We start from the raw sequence: 15842 nt of genomic DNA on the forward strand, positions 1-15842 counted from the left end.
CTTAACCACTAGTTCAAAGAGATGACTCTAGAATCTAGTACATAGCAGGCTTGTTAGGGAACCCTTGTGCCATAGTGGTTATGCATTGGGCTGCTCACTGTAAGGTCCTTAGTTTACAGGTGCCAGGTGCTCCTCAGCAGAAAGAAGAGGCTTTCTACTCCTGTAAAGAGTTTCAATCTCAGAGACCCTCCGCGGCAGCTCTACACTCTCCTGTCGGGTCTCTGTGAATTGGCACTGACTCGGTAGCAGTGAGTTTGTAGGTTGAATATTAGGCATGACAGATGATTTTCCAAACATGTCAGTCAAAAAAACCATTAGAACAGACACTTATCCTCCACTACAAACAGATTAAGAGGCAGCACTTAAAAGCCACTGATATGGTATATACCTATATACTCTAGTATAAAGCGACCTGAATATCAGCAGAGGCACCTAATTTTACCACAAAAACTTCATTAAAATGTGCTGGGAAACTTGGCTCATACACGAGTATGTATGGTACTTTGAAATTGGCTGTTAACAGATCTGCATAAGGATTAGAGAGTTAAGACACATGCCTGATTCAGTTGATGTATGGATTGTGATAAGAGGTGTACGAGCCCCCAATAAAATGATTAAAAAAAGAGAAAGTTATGGCAGCTAACGTAATAATATTAGAGCAGCATGAATTTAGTTTACACATTTAAGAAGAGTTACATAATTTTTTCAGAAATAGTTCTTTCCTGATGGAATTGGGGAAAACAGATACTCCAGGAAAATGTAAACCTATTAGGATATTTAAAAAGAGGACTCTAGTAATTACATGTCTTATATCATTAATTTTACTTTTGATTTTAAAAGTTATTTATTTGAACTTGCCTTCATTTGTTGCCTCTTTATTTTTGTTATGTTTAATAATTTTCTATATAAAATGAGGCTTTCTTCTTGAGAAACTTACTGCTATCCTCTAATTCCTATGTGATATTTTACCTGATTTTGTATTTCTTCCAATCATTTTGTATATACGTCTTCATTAATAGTTATCTCCCCTTGTAATGATTTTTCTTTTCTCTCTCTCTCTCTCTCTCTCTCTCTCTCTCTCTCTCTCTCTCTCTCTCTATCTATCTATCTCTATCTCTCTCTTCTTAACTCCCTAAGATTGTTGGAAGCAAGGAGTTTATAGCTTTATATTTTGTTCACTTCCTGACGAATCCTACGATAAATGCTAGTTGTTACTGTATGCTTGACAGCTCTTTATATTTTTTGATCATCCTAAAAAAATCTCAGTTCTCTTAAAATGCCTTGTGATCTATCTATCCCTTTTGTCGGCCTTTTTTATTTAGGGTAGCTCTTTGCTTTGCGATACAGTAATGGTGGACATGATATTACACATTTGTCGAAACCAGTCGACTGTACAATGCAAAATGAACCCATAGTGAACTCCAAAGCAATCTAGGGATGTTAGTTAGTGATCCTGTGTCCGCATTTGTTCACCAGTTTCAGCAGATACACTACCCAGGTGTAAGATATTAATAACAGGAGAATCTTTATTTTCTGAAACCTACAATTTATTTAAAAAATTTTTAAAGAGCACATCTTATGTCCTTATTTTGAGTAAGAAACTGAGTCACAGGAAAGGATAAGTAACTTGAAGCTTGAATGAATCAGAGTCAAGGTTTTTTACTCAGTCTGATTTGAGAGTCTGTGATGGTGTTAACTACAGTTGTAACTATACTTTTGGCAAGAAACACTGTTTTCCTCCGAGGTTCCTGTTTGTTTTTACACTACTTGTAATGGAAACTTAAAGTGTTACATGTTTATAGTAGACCGGTTTACATCTAATATGAGTAATAGAATCCAATTAAGAAAAAGCTCCTGGTTGGAATATATTGAGTTAAGATCCAACCTGTTTCACAGATTAGCAAAACTAAAGCTGAAGTATTTAAAGCTCCTTAGCTTTCGCATTGTGATTGTTAGCAGGGATTTCAAAAGCCGTGGAAAAATGGAATTGAAAGATGATGGAATTTTCCCATGAAGTTCCCTAAAGATATGTATGTCTTTATTTTATGTGGCTTTTTCCTTCTCTAGTGATTTTAAACTCCACGAGAGCTTTATTAAATATAGATAGCAAACACCTTTATTTTATTTACCTGACAGATGTTTGTAGACATTGTTGAAGGAGTTAGGTTGGCTTTTGGATGATGTTTTTATATTTATTTGAGATTTCTGTGGTTTTTATTGTTACTAAGTAGTGTAACAAATCCAGAAATAATAGTAAAAAATACTGTGTGTAGGATTAAGCAGGTATGTCGGTATAGCAGCCCTTTTCTTAGTGTTGACTTGCTTTTTCAAATACAGGAAAACACCTTGACAAACAAGTTTACGATCAGAAGTCAAAAGAAGCATTAGAAATTATATTAATCTCTCAATCATTTAAATTATTTTTTTACGAAGCTTCGTTTTCAGAGATAAGAACCCAGCACATTGTATTCAGCCCATTAAAACAAGAAATGGGAGAGATACTTTGATAAGTGTTTTGCCTGTTTCAACCTTGGATGCTGTTATCAGGGGGAGGCGGCGGGGAGAGGAGAGGGATGATGCTATATCTGTTTCATTGGCTTAGGCTTTTTCATGCTGAGAGAAATCAATACTTTGAGGCGCTGGATGACAGAGGCATCTCTTCAGAATTAAAGGTGCCTGTCACACATTGTCATTGGTTGACTTTTGTTTGCTGTTGAGGTTTTTAAGTTCTCATTTTTCTAAGTCTCTTTAAGGAGACATTGTTAGGTTTCTGTTGATGGTTTTTTTGTTTTGTTTTGTTTTTTTAAAGATTAGACTTTAAATCTGGGGTCAGGGATCAAGTGCAATGGCTTCCAAAAGCAAAATATCAAGACACTTCTTTATTCACTGAAATACTTATGCCGTCGTCCCTATGTAGATTTCCCTTTGTAAAGGTTTTCAGTAAGACAAATAATTTTTAGTGGAAGCAATTTTGAGACAAGTTTGGAAGTCAAGTAGTAGTAACTTTCAGACATGGTTAGTTAACTAAATGTGCAATGATCTCTATGTTATAATTTAAAAGAAGTTAAAATTGTACACCTCATATAATTCATAGCTTCATTATATTTATATAGGACTTACATCTTAATATTGTCGACCTCTGTAGAATACTACTGATTTAAAAGGGAGGAAGAAGAAAAGATAATATTTAACATTTCATATAGTTTAGTACTCCTTGATTTTTACTTTTTAAAAATAGTATATCTTTGCAGGTTTTTAAAAGTATTAAAATTAGAGTTTAAAAATAAAACATAAACCAACCACTACATTGCTCAAGTCATGTTGAATATTGCAAAATTAAAAGAAAGGTCTATATTATTATTTTTAAGATTTCACTCATGAACATTTTCACTGGAACTTTATTTTAAAATGATGTAAAGTTAATGAAAATTTGCTCCATCATCTGATTTTAGTAAAATATGTTCTCCTAAAAATTAAACTTTAGAAGTAATGCATATTTATCATACTTCATTTACTTTTTTTCTTGATACTGAGGAAACTATATGGTGAGAAGCACTTTACACCCACTCATGTAATTACAACTTTTTGAAATCATTTTATTGGGAGCTTGTACAACTCATCACAATCTATCCATCCATCCATGTGTCAAGCACATTTGTACATCAGTTGCCATCATCATTCTCAAAACATTTGCTTTCTACTTGAGCCCTTGGTATCAGCTGTGATCACAACTATTTCACTTTATTTTGGTAACTATGATTTTGAATTTTATGGGGTGACCTATTTCCTTTTTTCTTCTTCAGTACTAGTGATGTATTTTTTTATGTTTCTTTTAGTAATATAATTTCCATTTTTTCTGTTTTGTCTCCATTTTAAAAAATTTAATCATTTTATTGGGGCTCATACAACTCTTATCACAATCCATCCATTGTGTCAGACACATTTGTACATTTTTCGCCATCATCATTCTCTCTACTTGAGCCGTTGGTATCAGCTCCTCATTTTCCCCCTCCTTTCCTGCTCCCTTCTCCCTCATGAATGCTTGATAATTTATAAATTAGTATTATTTTGTCATATCTTACACTGTCAGATGTCTCCCTTCACCTACTTCTCTGTTGTCCATCTCCCAGACAGCCTTTGGTCTAGCCAGATTTGTAAGGTAGAATTGGGATCATGATAGTGGGGCAGAAAAAGCATTTAAGAACTAGAGGAAAGTTGCATCGTTGCTACACTGCACCTGACTGACTTATCTCCTCCCACGGCCCTTCTGTAAGGGGATGTCCAGTTGTCACAGATGGGCTTTGGGTCTCCCCTCCACACTGCCCCTCATAGTCAATGAAATATATCTATTTTTAAGCCAACAGTTTGACAAACCTAAACACCTGTGTACCAGTATGTAGAAGTATAGACTTTCTATCATCTGAATTCTCCAGTCTTGAGTGGTATTGTGAAACACACACACACACACACACACACACACACACACACACGGCTCTGGGCAATATCTAATCTGATTTCTGTCATTATAGTTTTGCTTATTCTATGAATATATATGAATGAATTGCATAGTAGGTACTGGTGTTTGCATTGATTGGTGAGGTTACTGTGGATTAGTAGTTCCTTTTTATTGAGTAGTATTACTTTGTTTACCCATATACCTGTAGAGGAATATTAGTTTGTTTTTAGTGTTTGACTCTTAAGACTTAAAATGACTATAAGTATTTCTTGTACAATTTATCTTTATAGAAACATGCTTTTATTCATTTAGGAGAAATATATTAAATGAAATGGCTCGGTGCTATGATCATTTAATGTTGAACTGTACAAGAAATTGCTAACTTGTTTTCCAAAATTGTGGATTTTACATGCCAGTGAGCTACGAGGGTTCCAGTTGTTCTAAATACCTGCCATTATTTAGTATTAGCAGGCTTTGTGATTTAATTTTTCTGTGTGGTAATGTAGTCATAGATTACTATTATTTTAGCTTTCATTTTCCTATTCATGGTCTTTCCACACATTTATTGGCCTTTTATATATTGTTCATGAAGTTCAGCTGAAATCCTCTGGTCCTTATTTTAATTCTGATTTTTTTTGGCATATTCAATTTTAAGTCTTATTTTTGTATTCTATAAAGAAGGCATTCGTAAATTAGACATATGCTAACTAATATAAAGAAAACAAAAATCCTCACAGCTAGACCTATAAGGAACATCACCACAACAAAGAAGAGTTTGAAGTTATCCAGGATGTCCCTGTACCTTCTCTCCCTCACCACTCATTGTAGCAACAATCAGGACATCGTGACGGATTATTGCATGGGGTAGTTCTTGAAAGCATTAAAAAATAAACATTTCACGTCGAAGACTAAGGTGCACCAAACAGGGGTGTCTTCAGCTGCCTCTCGCACATCTGAAAGCAGGGCTAAGACCCAAGGAAGACCTCAGAAGAACTGATGCCTTTGAACTTGGATGTGCTAATACAAAGAAGATTGTATGACTCTCCAGAAGAAGGGACACATCCGTTTTGGAAGTACAGGCAGAATGCTCCTTATCCACGAGGATGCAAGAGTTCATCTTACCCACTTTGGACATGTCATAAGCGGAAAGCAGCTTCCGAGGACAGACTTTATGCATGGTAAAATAGAGGGTCCGTGAAGAAGAGGAAGGCCCTCAATGAGGTGGGCTGGCACGGTGGCTGCAGTAATTGGGTTAAACACTGCAGCAGTTGTGAGAGAACCTGTCACTGTGCTGTTGTCTGCAGGATACCTGTGAGTCAGAGCCAGCTGAAGGGCACCTACAAACAGTGTCATGAGAATAGTTTGCTGGATGTTTTTAGTTTTAATTTTATATCTTGAGTGTGATTAATTTACAATTAAATAGCTTTAAAAAGCATTTTACTTCTAGTATTGCTAAGTGTCGCATGTGGGTTTTTTTTTCACCCATGTACCTATCCAAGTTTTTAAAAAAATACTATTTGTTGAAAGATAACTTTCTTCATTTCATAACTTCAGATTTCTTTCTGAAGCTTCATAATAAGCTTTAATATATATGAAAATACTAAAACATTGTGTTTCTCTGCAACCTTGATCTACTGTTTTTCTTTCTTTATTTCTCTCTATATTTGTTACTCAGCTTATTAATTTTTATAAAGCTTTCTAAAACTAATCAAGGCTATTGAATCTATAAAATCAGTTTGTGTATTGTAAACATTTTGGTAACAATGAGTCCTCTAACCTATGAACATGGCATATTTCTCTATTTAGTTTTCTTGAACTTCTCTTATCATTGGTTTATTCTGTCTGCCTCCCCTCCACCCCCAGCTCCCCGGTGAAGTAAATTTTTAAATATGGCTTTGCTATATATGTCTCTATAGCTCACACCAAGTAATTGTGCGGGGCATATGAAGCACCAATCGAGGAAATGGTCAGTATTTGTTGTTATTCCCCTGGCTATAAGATAGTGGTTTTAGAAGTAAGAGCAAAGAGAATTTCCAGGACCAACAATGAAGAAGATCCATTCGCAAGCTCGTTTTCTTGAAGTGGTAGAGGCAGTGAGGGCAATGTCACACTCAGAAGAGAAGCCCATCAGAGGGGCCCATCAGAGGGGCAGTGCTGAGACTGAGTCTGTGATGCAGCTGTGGGCAGGCTTCCTGGCTCCTGCCAGGAGGCTCAGGATCAGAGGGTTGAGGAGAGGTACTGCTGTAGACAAAAGGCTGTGACCTTAATGTTTTGTGAACCTACGTTTCACAAACTTAGGTAACTTCCTAAGTTTCCTAATAAACTCCCGTCGTTGTGAGTACTGTGAGTGAGCTCTCTGCTGCCATTGGAATGGACTGTTGAGCCCAGCAGAGAGTTTGAGGAGGATCGGGTGGTATCAGAGTAAGAAGGATGGGATAAGAACACAGGGTGTCAGAAAAGAAAGATGGAGGGAGGGCATAGGTATGTCTGACCTCGGCCTTGTGGTACTAGACCTGGCTCTGCTCTGGGCCGAATTCTCTGTGCTGATCCTGGATGGAGTGAGATGTGGCCTCCTTGCCGTTTTCTTATATTTTGCTTTTGTTGAGCATTTATACAGCACTGCACACACCAGTTCAGCAGGGACTATCTGTACCGTTTGTGGCATTGATTATATTCTTTGAGTTCTACCACCCTTTCCTCCTTTTTCTACCTTTTTTCAGGTTTGGTCCCCCTCCCACCCTCCCACCGCCATTAACAAATTTACTGCCTCTCAAAGCTCCTATTTAGAATTTTGAGTTGCTATTGTTAATTTGATGTAATAGTTTTTTTTAAAGCCTGATATTAAAGACCAGATTTTGTAAACAGCTATACTTTTTTTTAACTTTAAGATTACTTAAGAAGATACTTTTAAATTTTCAAGATGATCTGAGGACAATGGTTCAGTGGTTCATTCTCCCTCCATGGCTCCAGAAAGTCTAGAGTTATGAGACTTTGAAATGCAGTCCTACATTTCTCTTTCTTGAGTATTTTTAAAATCATTTTATTGGGGGCTCGTACAACTCTTATCACAATCCATCCATCCTTGCATCTGTTGTGTGAAGCACGTTTGTTGCCCTCATCATTCTCAAAACATGTTCTTTCCACTTGAGCCCCTGGGATACAATCTTTTATTAAGAAGACGGAGCCCTCCTGTTTGCAGTGGGTGTGTGTTGGCCTGTGATCAGCATGGCCCTTGAAAACCATCCGGGGCTCCATGGGAGAAAGGCGAGGCTTTCTACTCTGGTAACAGTTGTGGAAACCCACCAGGGGCTCCCCATGAGTCAGCATTACCTCAATGGCAATGTGTTTGATTTGGCTTTGGTAAGAAGGACTTCCATTCTCATGACAAAGGAAGTAGCTGTTCATGGAGGAGGCAATTAGCCAACCTTTTTTTTTCCTTTTAAACACTATTTTTAATTGTAAATTGAGGGAGGGTTTAGAGCAAATTAGTTCCTTTGAATAATTCATATACGTTTTGTCTCGTATCACTGATTGCAGTCCCCACCATCAAGCATCCGTCATTCTAATTCCACTTCCTCCCTGTGTTTCCTATTTCCATTCCATGTTCTTTCCTAACTCCTTCTGCCCTCTGAACTTTGTCCTTGGGGAAGTGCTGCCCTTTTGATCTCAAATGATCAATTGTCCTGAAGAGTAGCTAGCTGGTAGTCTTGTTCCCCTGCAAACTCATTGTCATCAAGTTGGTTCCCACTGAATCTTGGGTGTTCCACCAGTTTCATTCTGACTAGTCAGCTTAGTTTTTGTATATGATTTTGAGTTTTGTTTCACATTATTTTCTCACACTGTTTTGATCTTTTGATGTGATCCCCCATCATAGAGGTCTTACAGGGATCTTTTGATGTGATCCCTATCACAGAGGCCAATAGTTGTAGATGTGCACTACCTAGTTCTGATCTTAGGGTTGTAGAGAACCAGGTTTATGAAATAACATGGATATCATTTACCTTAATTATATACATCTGCCATTGCACAAAAGATCTAAATTGGGGGTTTTAGGTAGCTAGGTAAAAATAATGTAGAAGGGGGCTTCAAAACATTCATAGAATTATGGAATTAAAAGATACTAGAATTTTTTCATGAATGTTTTGAAGTCCCCTGGTTTGCCTCTGAATACAAAATAACTCCAACCCTGAACATAAAATAAGGAAGTGACTTTATTCTGAACTAGAGTGGTGTAAGCAATAGAGAGTGAGCCCAGTCATGAGAGGTGCTTCCCCATCCATCCGCTTTCCATCTCAGGGCATTATTGTGGAAGAAAGGTGTTTTAGGTTTCTTCAGTTACACTAGCCACACATTTTGTATCCTCCCCGTAATCCTTCTTCCTCTTTTACACAAAGTGATTAGAGACAAACTCAGAGGTCAGTAGTTTGAAGTTGCCAGCTGCTCTCTGAGGGAAAGCGGAGACGGTTGGTTCCAGTAAAGATTTATCATCTCAGAAACCATATGCAGCAGGTCCACTCTATAGAACCCCGTTTTGCATTGCGTTGCTTTGAGCTGCAACCGGCATGACGCCACCTCAGAATCACAGCCACACTCCTGAGAAGTAACGTGTGTTTGATGTTGAGGCACATAGTCCCTTCCTGACTTTGAAGGATGTGGCATATCGAATCTATTACTGGTTTTTAATAAGAATGTGTTCAAAGTACATTATAAAGATATTTTAAAAATTAGATCCTAGTTTATCATATCCTTATGAAACATTCTTATTTGGTTTCCTTTTATCATGTTTTAAGGTCAAATGTGACTCTAATGTTCCACAAAGAGACAGAGATTGATAATCAGGGAAGAATAGCCCTTTAATGTGATTTATATCTATAGATTTTATGTCAGATATGAAAAGTTGCTGTTCAAATTGTAAGGGAGGATCCATTAAGGACACTTTAAGCCATTTTACTCTTTAGCTTACACTGGACTCTTGTTTTAGAATATGTCTTTTCAAGGAATCTTAGCCAAATAGTTTATGTTTAAAAAATATAATTTGATGAAGTTAAAAGTATTTTGGCTTGAATAAACTAAAGATTGGGTTACTCATCTCTCGGTAGTTTCTATACTGTTCTGCGTGGAGGTGTGTGATGCTTCTGATGAGAGGATACCAGAAACCCATGGTTTTCTAATTTTCATCAATTTTCATTTTGTCAATGAAGGTGATAGAGAAGGACAGATTATGGATTCAGAAAGAAATGTAGAAGGTGTAAAAAAAATCAGCAAATGGCTATCATTTTTTACTATTAGTTTAAATATATGTATACCCTAAAAAGTACTTTTTATTTCTGGATTGAATCTCAGAAAATAGCACTTATTAGTTGATATTTCTGTTACAATGGATTAAATTTAAGCTGATTCACTTTCATTTCTGCCCCTTCAGATATTTTACAATAATGCTTTGATTTGCGCAAATCATATATACTACAGGCTTCAAAACATTCTTAGGAAAATGAAATGAAAAGCTAATGGAATTTCTCCATGAATATTTGAAGCCCTTAAGTATGTAAAACTTTATTCTATGGTGTATTGTTTAAAGGAATTTGCTATTTTGTTTATAATTACTTATAATAAATTAGTTCCAAGCCTGCCTTACTTTCTCCATGCCAGATTTTACGTAAAAGAAGCAGTTTGCCTTTCCTAGAGTACATGAAGTCTAGGGACTTGCCCCAGATCTTCTAATTGGAAGATTTTTCATTTTGTATATGAACACATTCAGACCTAAGCATTTTTTTATTTTTTGGTGGCCCTGATGGGACAGACCTAAGTATTTTAAATGAATTAGTTAACCAAGATTGGCCAGGATTACTAGCAAAGATGATGTTGTAAACTGATTTTTTTCTTTGCCTTACACTAGGATAGTTTTTCTACCCACTTATTTATTTATCATTGTAAATTTATAATAATTAATTATACTGTGGATATAATGTTATCACACTGGTATTCTCAATTATGTTTCTCTGAGTTCATTTTGTATTTCCTCTCTACAACTTGCACTTGTTATCACATGCCAGCAAGTCAGTCTGAACTCACGGCACCCCATGTTAGCGAGCCACACTGCTCCTTCAGTATTTCCCATCTGTTACCTTCTGCAAAGTCACATCCTATATTTGGGTCACAGTACATTGCTTCACCTGAATTTGGCTCCTGTTTTTTCTGCATTTGACTGTTTTATACAGTTTTATTTTTAATGCTCATGAAAGAAGAACTTATTTGACCTAATTCCTATATCTTCCTTCTTAGCATTTATGTGTACAAGTCTGTTTACCTTTTTATTTTAAATAGTTTTTTACCGTTAGCTTCTCTTCATCAATAAGGGATAGGCCTTATCCACAGCCAAAGTAAAACCCACTCCCTGCTATCAAGCTGATTCTGACTCATAGTGATCCTGTGGAAGGTCTTTGAGACTCAGAAAGTCAATGAGCAGAAAGCCTCATCTTTCTCCTGAGCAGTGACTGCGGTTTGTCTTCCCGCCCTTTACACTAGAACTTCAGTATTGGCCTGACAGTACTGCCAGGATGGGAGATCATTGATTTTTTTTTTATGCATCATTATCTATCAATTGGCTTGCTTTTGTGTATAAGTAACAGGAAACCTCACTCATACTGGCATATAAATGGATCAGAAATTTTCAATGCTTATAATGAAAAACTGAAGGTAAAATGATCTTTAATATTTAATTGATCTTCAAATTCATGATTGCATCCATAGTCAGCTATGCTTTCTGTAGTTGTTTCAGTCCTAAAAATTCTGGATTTAGGCTGTATTTTTTGACATCACTCATGGTGCAGAAATAATTTTAATGCCTCTGGAGCCATGTGCATACTCTTTTATATCCTGAGAAAAAGCAAGGGCCAGTCAACAAAAATCCTGAAGTGTACTCTTCATTTCACTAATGAGATTAAGTATTTTCCCTAAAGCTGTGTGCCAATAGGAATGGTATTGTTGCCCACATTAATTTAGGACATCAGGGCCAGCCCTTCTTGCTTCTATGAGAGGATTGTGTTCCAGCAATCGCTTAACACTGACACACAATGAGAGAGGCAGGAACCCGGATATGTGTCACAGACATAAGGATCTCATGTTTACATTAACCTTTAGGTTTCCCTATTTTAAGCAATGTTTAATTAATTATACAGTTTTATAAACACGACATTTTAAGTATCTAAATGCCAAAAGAAAAGAAATAAGTACCTTGGAAAGTAGTAATTCAATTGATCTTATTATTATTAAAGAATCCCAATATCTCATTCTACCACCAACCCCAAATTGGTATCTCTGGTAAACTTTAATGTACATGTAAGTTAATTGAATTTCAGATTTTGATTTTATAGGTTTGAGGTGGGGCCCTGTATTTCGCCCCCCCTAATTATTCTTACGTTGTTTGTTTCTTGTTTCTTTCTTAGACAGTTTTATTACCACATGATTTACATCATACAATTCAGTAGTTCAATTGTTCAGTCATATCAAGGAGGATTTTATAATCATCACCACATCAATGTATTCTTTTAAAAAATATTTTTAATTGTAAATTCAGTTTGGGTTTGCATCCTTTATTCTGATAAATGTGTAGATGATTCCATTGTTTGCTGCATGTACTTTTTTTTTTGCGTAATTAGGATTATAGAGACCAGATTATTCTTGCCATTTTCTGAAAGTATTGATAGCTATTACATTTACCAGTGCAGTATCCTGTTGTTTTCTCTCCCTGCCCCTTCCCCCGTGCCAGCACCGTAATAGCCCTCTAATTGTCTCCCTCCTTCATTTCTCTTGTTCCACTACAGTCCATTCTCTAAATAGCTAGTATAGGGTTTATTTTAATCTTAAAACCCACGAGTGTAATTTATTTATTTGTAATCTACTACCTGGTATCCACTGCATTAAAATGAAATCTAAACTCCTTTATATGGCTTAGTTGTTGTTAGGTGCCAGCAAGTTAGTTTCAACACATAAGTATATGAATGGGCATACATATAACAGGTTGGATGCTCAATCCCCCACTATTCCCAAAATCATTACCATGTTTGAGTTTACTGTCATAACGATTGTGTCATTCAGTTTCATCGAGGCCCATCTTCCTTTTCTTTTTTCCTTTTAACTCACTCTCTACCACGTGTGGCGTCCTTTTCCAGGGTCTGGTTTACCTTATAACCAAATATGTGAAGGCAAGTCTCCCCGTCCTTGCTTCTAAGGAGCAGCCTAGCCGTATTGCTTCCAAGGGAGATGTGTGTATTCTTCTGACAGTTCATTGCTTGTTCAGTATGCTTTACCAAGACCATAATTATTTACGTCGGTTCTTTTTTATTGTCCAACTTTTTCATACATACGAGATGATTGAAAAGACCCTATTTTGGGTCAGGTGTACCTGAGTCCCCAAGGTGACAGCTTTGCCTTTCAGCACTTTAAAGGGGTCTTATGCAGCAGCTTTGTCTAGTTCTGTACTTCCTCTGATTTCTTGACTGTTGCTTTTTTAGCATTTCATATCTGTGGTTTTTAGGTGCTGTGGAATCCATTCTCCCTCATAATGACACTGTGCCAAACAACAAATCACTCCTTGGTCTTCCTCAGAACTCAGTCTCATGCTTGAGCCTGTTGTTTCAACCACTGCATTAGGCAGTCAGTGCCAGTGTCTTTCTCTGTTTCACGGACCCATTGCTTTACCAAGTATGACGTGTCATTCTCCAGTGAATGCTTCCTCCCAGTAGCATGTGCAGATAATGTTCAGATGAATTCTCATCTTCCTTGCTTTGAAGAAGCATTTTGGCTGTACTTCTTCCACCTCAGATTCTGTTCATTCTTCTGGTGGCACAAGGTATACTTAACATTCTTTACCTACAGCACTGTAAGATCATGTAGAGACTGGTTCTTATCTTACATAACGTAAGGGTTTGAGACAGTGCAATCTGCAGGAGAAAACTTACACACAAAAGGGCTAACCAAAGCTAGGGTGCAGGGCAGTATAGTCACTCCAGGGCCCCGAACTTTATTAGGGGCAGACTTTAAATATATGCCCTGCACAAAGCCTGCCACAGGTGACAGGTTTTCACACATAGGTACAGTTCACAATTTGAAGGTTTACAAAGAAGCATTATCAGCCAATTATTCATAGACAGGAGTGGAGGATGAGGCTGGGAACATGAAGTAACTGATAAGTTTGCAGACTGCTGGCTTCTGCAGCTTTAGTCAGGGAACAGGCGACCAGTGTCCCTTTATCTCAGGCAGAAGCACAGGCCTGCCATTGCTTCATCAGCTCCCATGCTGAGCCATCAGTTTTCACCCACGGGCCATGAACCGTGGAAGGTGGAGGCCCTGTCCTGCTTGCCTACGGAGTAAGCAGCTTCTTCCCCACACACCGTAATTCCTTCTTCATTGTCGAGTTTTTACAGGCATGTGATGCAATTGAAAATACTATGACGTAGACTTCAAAGTGATAGCTTTCATCTTTAACACTATCAGGAGATTTTTCCAGCAGATTTGCCTAGAGCAATTCATTGTTTCATTACCTAACTGCAGTTTCCATGGGCATAGAGTGTGGATCCTTGTAAAATGAAATCCTTCACAATTTTAATTTTTCCATTTATTGTAATGTTGCTTATTGATCCCCTGTGAAGATTTTTGTTCTCTCTATGTTGAAGTGTAATCTTTATTAAAGGCTTTGATCTCATCAGGAAGTGTTTCATATCCTCTTTGTTTGCAGCAACCAAGCTGTGTATCATAGGTTTTTTTGGGTGTTTTTTTAATCATTTTATTGGGGGCTCGTACAACTCTCATCACAATCCATACCGCCATCCATTGTGTCAAGCACATCTGTACATTTGTTGCCATCATCATAGATTTTGAATGAGTCTGCGTCTAATCTGATATTTCATTTTTCTTCCTGGGGTTCAGCTTTTGGGATTATTGGCTTAGCATAGATATTGAATTTGTATGATGAAAGGATACATCCTCGACACACACTTTTCCTGGCTTTGAAACCAGGATGTCTTCTCTGGTTCTGTTACAATGACTGTGTCTTTGTTCATGTACAGGTCCTGCTTGCGCACAATGAAGTGTTTTAGGCTTTAAAGTCTCATTGTTATCCACAGTTATGATTTATATGGTGAAATGTCTTTGCATAGTAAGTAAAATACAGGTAAACATCTGAATGCCTTTCTGGTGTTCTCTGTTTTCAGCCAAGATCCGTTTGATTTTAGTGGTGTTCCACGAACTCTTCTGAGTCTGCCTTGACATTCATAACTACATTTTACTCAGTTAGGTGCTGGGCGGTCAATTTTTAGAGTTAGCCTCTGCCTGTCTGTGTACACTCATTACATACGCTTCTTCCTTTATTCAAGTTCTTTTCTTTTTCAACTAACTGCTCTTGCTGTCGCTTGGAATGATGGGCCCCAGTATCTTCACATAACTGACTCCTTTTTATTCATTAGCCATCCTTGGGTACATCTTATCATTGACTTCAGGGAAAATACTTTAAAGGATATTATATGGAGAAAGTCTATCACAAGATCTTAGTTTAGCTAACATAGGATATAAAATTAGCTTTAACATTTGTTTGGCTTGCTTCATTTGAGATCACTTCATGTTACATATTAAATCTCTTCCCCATATTTTTATGGCATTAATAAGTGGTTTTTCTTGTTTACGTCACAGTCACTGTGTGCCCAGTATTCTGCAGACAAACGAGAAGATGAGAAGATGTGTGATCATTTGATAAGAGCAGCTAAATATCGTGACCATGTGACAGCAACTCAGCTAATCCAGAAAATTATCAACATTCTCACAGACAAGCATGGAGCCTGGGGAAATTCTACAGTGAGGTAAAGAGATCCCTTTAGGATTTGGCCACCTGTTTTTTTAGAGAGCCAAAATTTGGATATAATGAGGGCCAGATGAAGAAAAGTAATCTTATTTTATCATCCTTATGAATTTAAAGACAAGAGGAAGGAAAAAGTCACTGCAGATATAGCTATGGATTTTTATAAGTGTTTGCTTGTATATATTTTGAAATGAGCTGTTATTAGCTAAATTATAGCTAATTTATACCATCATATTTTATTGAAAATCTTCCTAATTTACTCTTTGACATTTCTAACATTTAAAAGCATAATAATGTGCTTGATTTCTTGAATTGTGTTGCAAATCACAGGACTGTGTTGATAAGATTAGTCAAATACCTGCTTTAAAATACTGTTTATAGACTTCTATTCATTGTTTGCCTCCATTTACTGAACCAAGCTTGCTTCTACTTTCTAAAAACACAGTAATCAAGTCATCTTTTAGGTGTAAATAATTTAGATCAAATTATAAAACTCAGCCCCATGGGATATTTTATTCTATAAATATTTGAAGC

General features: G+C 36.9%; 1 protein-coding gene across 2 annotated transcripts in view; it reads left to right on the plus strand.

The window, feature by feature from the left end:
* The window catches only part of LRBA (LPS responsive beige-like anchor protein), a 706055-nt gene that overhangs the window by 313079 nt on the left and 377134 nt on the right, over positions 1–15842 (plus strand). For both annotated transcript variants that reach the window (XM_075543710.1, XM_075543711.1), the window contains exon 37: positions 15143–15309. In XM_075543710.1, the coding sequence (XP_075399825.1) occupies positions 15143–15309 (167 nt within the window). The remainder of the gene's footprint in view (positions 1–15142; positions 15310–15842) is intronic.

The sequence above is a fragment of the Tenrec ecaudatus genome, chromosome 3 (genome assembly GCF_050624435.1).
Source record: "Tenrec ecaudatus isolate mTenEca1 chromosome 3, mTenEca1.hap1, whole genome shotgun sequence".
In the NCBI taxonomy this organism is placed as follows: Eukaryota; Metazoa; Chordata; class Mammalia; order Afrosoricida; family Tenrecidae; genus Tenrec; species Tenrec ecaudatus.